Source organism: Triticum urartu, chromosome 1A (genome assembly GCF_056163025.1).
Source record: "Triticum urartu cultivar PI428250 chromosome 1A, HENAU_Tu73, whole genome shotgun sequence".
In the NCBI taxonomy this organism is placed as follows: domain Eukaryota; kingdom Viridiplantae; phylum Streptophyta; class Magnoliopsida; order Poales; family Poaceae; genus Triticum; species Triticum urartu.
The window spans coordinates 210645694-210650387 of record NC_141873.1 but is presented as its reverse complement, the minus strand read 5'-3'; the positions used below and the strand labels follow the sequence as shown (position 1 = coordinate 210650387).

Below are 4694 nucleotides of genomic sequence, written 5' to 3'. Positions count from 1 at the left end.
CTTGACACTAAACTTAATTAAAATGAATCAACCGCATGTGTAGCCGTGATGGTCTATTATCGGCGGAGTCCGGGAAGAGAACACGGTCTCGTGTTATGCTTGAACGTAAGTAGTTTTAGGATCACTTCTTGATCTGTATAGCTTCTTGGTCGTGCTTTGCTTCTCTTCTCGCTCTCATTTGCGTAAGTTAGCCACCATATATGCTAGTTCTTGCTGCAGCTCCACCTCACTACCTTTTCCTACCCATAAGATTAAATAGTCTTGATCGCGAGGGTATGAGATTGCTGAGTCCCCGTGACTCACAGATTACTTCCAAAAACCAGATGCAGGTGCCGACGATGCCAGTGCAGGGGACGCGGAACTCAAGTGGGAGTTCGACGAGGATTCGGGATGTTACTATGTTTCCTTTCCGGACGATCACTAGAGGAGCCCAGTTGGGGCGATTAGGGATCTATGCATTTGGGGTGGTCTTTCTTTATTTGGTTTCGTAGTCGGACCTTGATTGTATTCTGGTTGATGTAATGCTATATTTATGTATTGTGTGAAGTGGCGATTGTAAGCCAGCTCTTTATCTCTTTCTTATTCAGTACATGGGATGTGTAAAGATTACCCCTCTTGCGACATGCCTACTATGCGGTTATGCCTCTAAGTCATGCTCCGCCACGTGGGAGATATAGCCGCATCGTGGGTGTTACAAAAGCTTCGTACGGTGACATCTTTACACTGGTCTGGAAGCTGTTGTTATAAGAGAACTCGGCATACGGAAGACAGTCTTCCCATTTAGATCCTTGGGCCAAAGCACAGGCTCGTAACATATCTTCGAGTATTTGGTTTACCCGCTCTGTCTGCCTATCAGTTTGAGGATGATAAGAGGTACAATATTTCAGCGCTGTCCCCAAGGCTTGATGGATACATGACCAAAAGCCGGAGGTAAAAAGTGAACCTCGGTCAGAAATGATGGTCCAAGGTACTCCATGTAGACTGACTATCCGGGATACATACAGCTGTGCGAGTTGGCCTGCTCGATATGTGGTTCTGATCAGTATAAAGTGAGCAACCTTGGTTAAGGTGTCCACTATGACCTAGGTTGCATCATTGCCTCACTGAGTCTTGGGCAGTCCTGCTATGAAATCCATGCAGACATCATCCCATTTCTATTGTGAGACTGGCGGTGGTTGGAGAAGTCTGGCTAGATTCTGATGATCTGCCTTTACCTTGCTGCATATGTCGCAACATGCCACAAAATAGGCAATGTCCTTCTTCATTCCATCCCACCAAAATATTTGTCGGAGGTCTTCATACATTTTTGTACCTCCCGGGTGAATGGAATATGAAGATTCGTGTGCTTCAGACATGATTTTCTGCTTTAGCTCAGATTCATTGGATACACAAATCCTTGCCTGGAAATGGAGGGTACCCAATTGATCCATCGAGAAGTATGAAGTCTGTCCTGCTATCATGGCACATTTTTGCGGAATGGTGCCAGTCAGCTGGGCCTTGCGGATCTCTTCCTTAAGGGTGGGGGCAACTTCCAAAATATTAGCAATGCCAGCATCAACTATGACCAAGTTGAGCTGAGAAATCTCCTCTTGAAGTTCAGGGGACAAGGATCCCAATATGACATTTAGACTGACAGGCTTTCGATTGAGCGCATCGGCGACCACGTTGGCCTTGCCCGGGTGGTAATTTATTCCAAGATCATAATCCTTGACTAACTCAAGCCACCTTCGTTGACAGAGATTTAAATCTGTCTGGGTAAATATATACCTGAGGCTTTTGTGATTGGTAAAAACTTGGCACCTCTTCCTGATGAGGTAGTGCCTCCAAATTTTTAGAGCATGAACCACCGCGGCCAATTCCAGATCATGAGTGGGATAATTTCCCTCGTGGGGTCGTAGCTGTCACGATGCATATGCTACTACCTTACCGTCTTGCATAAGTACGCATCCAAGTCCTTGTCTGGAGGCGTCGCAATACACATCAAAATTGCGGTAGATATCTGGAAGAGTTAACACAGGTGCGGTGGTCAGCCGTATCTTTAGCTCATAAAACTCATAGTCCTTAGTCCATTCAAACTTCTTATCGTTTTTGAGCAGCTCCGTCATGGGCTTAGCAATCTTGGAAAACCCTTCAATGAAACAACGATAATATCTGGCTAATCCAAGAAAACTCCAGATCTGTGATACGGTTGTGGGTGGCAACCAATCGAGCACATCCTTTACTTTGCTTGGGTCCACGGTTATACCATCGGCAGATAGAATGTGTCCAAGAAATCCAACTTGCTTGAGCCAAAACTCACACTTACTAAATTTGGCGTATAGCCGATGGTCGCGGAGTCATTGTAGCACTACTCGGAGATGATCCTTGTGATCTTCTGCACTCTTGGAGTAAATGAGTATGTCATCGATGAAGACTACCATGAATTTATCAAGGAAGTCCATGAATACTTTGTTCATCATATGCATGTAAAAGGCAGGGGCATTGGTGAGACCAAAGGACATAACTATATATTCATAAAGACCGTACCGAGTAGTGAATGCGGTCTTAGGAATATCTTCCTTTTTAATCTTGAGTTGATGATACCCTGTCCTTAGATCAATCTTGGAGAATACTTTGGCCCCACTGAGCTGATCGAACAGACCATCAATCCTTTGTAGTGGATATTTATTTATGATGGTGACATCGTTCAGCTGACGGTAATCCACACACATGCGGAGGTTGCCATCCTTTTTGTCCACTAAAATAGCAGGTGATCCCCATGGTGAAGAGCTGGGACGGATATATCCTTTCTGGAGCATTTCATCCAGCTGTTTCTTTAGCTCCACTAATTCTGATGAGGGCATCCGGTAATACTTCTTGTATAACGGTGCGGTTCTGGGCACAAGATCTATTGCAAACTCAAGCTCGTGGTCGGGTGGCATGCCTGACAATTCTTCGGGAAATACATCCGAAAACTCACTGACCACATGAATTAATTCCAATTCAGCCACAATGGTGAAGGACATTTCTTTCTTGGGTATGCTTCTGCGAGCATAGAATTTTGTAGTTTGCCCCTCCAGACTGGTCAAAGTAACTTCTCGAGTCGCGCAATTTACGCAGACTTGATATTGGGTCAGCCAATTCATACCCAAGATAACATCCAAACTTATCCGACTCAATGATTATCAAAGAAGATGGAAAACAGACTCTGTTGATATTGATTTCCAGGTTACGGCAGACCAGATTGCTCCTGATTAATGATCCCGGGGTTTGTACCAGCATTTTCTTGCCCAAAAGAGAACAAGGAAATTTGTTTTGGGCAACAAAACTCCGAGAAATAAAAGAGTGGGAAGCCCCAGAGTCAAATAAAATTACTGCGGGTATGTTATTAACAGGGAACATACCAACGATGACTTCGGGGTTCTCTTGGGATTCATCGGCAGAGAGGTGATGAACGTGCCCCAGGATGTTTCGCTGGGTCGGGGATGACTCCATATAGTTGACTTGTGGTCTGTATAGAGCATTTGCCTTGCTGTTCTTGGGGCACTGTCTGGCATAATGTCCGGTTTGCCCACAACTGAAGCAAGCATTGATGTGCTGGCGCTCCTCATGCACAGGGTTGGACACAACATTCTTGACTTGAGTGGTGGTCTTGTTAACACTTTGCTCCCAATTGGGCTTGTACTCCACCTGAGTCTGCTGCCAGGTACGGGCCTTTTGCACGGGTTGCCCATCCTTCTTTGGCTTGAACTTGCGCTTGTGATCGTTGTTGACAGGCCTATTGTCTGATACGAGCTTGTGCTCCCTTTTAGCAATGAAAGCTTTGTTCACCAATGTTTGGAAATCTGGGAAGTCAAACATGCTGAGAGTACACCGGAGTTGCGGGTTTAATCCACCAAGAAACCTGTCAATCTTTCTTTCTTCGGTGGCCACGTCATGAAGGGAGTAACGGGCCAGGTGATTGAACTTTTGCAGATATTCACCCACAGACTGATTTCCTTGGAGGAGCGAGAGAAATTTGCGCTGCTTAGTCTTCATAATTCCAGTAGGGATATGATATTTCGGGAACTGATCTTTGAATTTTGTCCATGTAATTTCTTCATCAGCGGGACACATGGTTTTTGCATTTTCCCACCATATGGCAGCAGCACCTTCAAGATAATGAGTTGCGAACGGAATTTTATCATCCTCATCCTTACGAGAAATCTCAAGCTTTCTTTCAGTGGTTCGTAACCAATCGTCTACATCCAAGGGATCAAGGACCTGACTGAAACTAGGAGGCTTGGTCCTCTGAAAATCAGACAGCTTGGAGTGGTGACCATTTTGATTTCCATTCTGACCAACCATAGCTTGCACACTTCTTAATATTTCAATCAGATCATTATTCCGTCACTCGTAGAATTTGCTCGATGGAGGGCATATTTGGTGGTGGAGGCGGTGGTGGAACGTATGGCTCGGGTGAGTGTCCTGCCTGTCGTGCGGAACGACGAACAGGGGTATCCTCGTGAACATTGCTACAGCTGCCTCCCCGCGGCATCCTATTATGATTTTTCCCAAGGCAACACAATCGAGATGAGAAACATTCAAAATAAATTGGGGAAAAGCTAGCAACAAAGCCTGAGAAAAAAACCGAAATGACGAAGAAAACATGGCGAATAGAGTTCCAACATAATTATACATAGACTCATACATAAAATATAACCATCATGCCAGGT

At 45.0% G+C, this 4694-nt stretch overlaps 1 protein-coding gene across 1 annotated transcript; it reads right to left on the bottom strand.

The window, feature by feature from the left end:
- Positions 1-1210: 1210 nt before the first annotated feature.
- Positions 1211-4326, bottom strand: LOC147990614 (uncharacterized). The gene is made up of 4 exons (XM_087538318.1): positions 3384-4326; positions 1978-2128; positions 1313-1725; positions 1211-1218 (listed from the first exon to the last, which is right to left on the bottom strand). The coding sequence occupies exons 1-4, from the start codon at positions 4324-4326 to the stop codon at positions 1211-1213; spliced, it is 1515 nt and encodes a 504-aa protein (XP_087394444.1).
- Positions 4327-4694: the final 368 nt, after the last annotated feature.

What these genes read in the sequence shown, in the direction of transcription:
- LOC147990614 (XM_087538318.1), bottom strand. Translation starts at nt 4,326, where the DNA reads ATGGTTGGTCAGAATGGAAATCAAAATGGTCACCACTCCAAGCTGTCT. An exon ending in GAACCCCGAAGTCATCGTTG is followed by an intron (nt 2,129 to 3,383) that starts GTATGTTCCCTG and finishes GTTTCATTGAAG; the next exon opens with GGTTTTCCAAGATTGCTAAG. An exon ending in ATCTACCGCAATTTTGATGT is followed by an intron (nt 1,726 to 1,977) that starts GTATTGCGACGC and finishes CTGTCAACGAAG; the next exon opens with GTGGCTTGAGTTAGTCAAGG.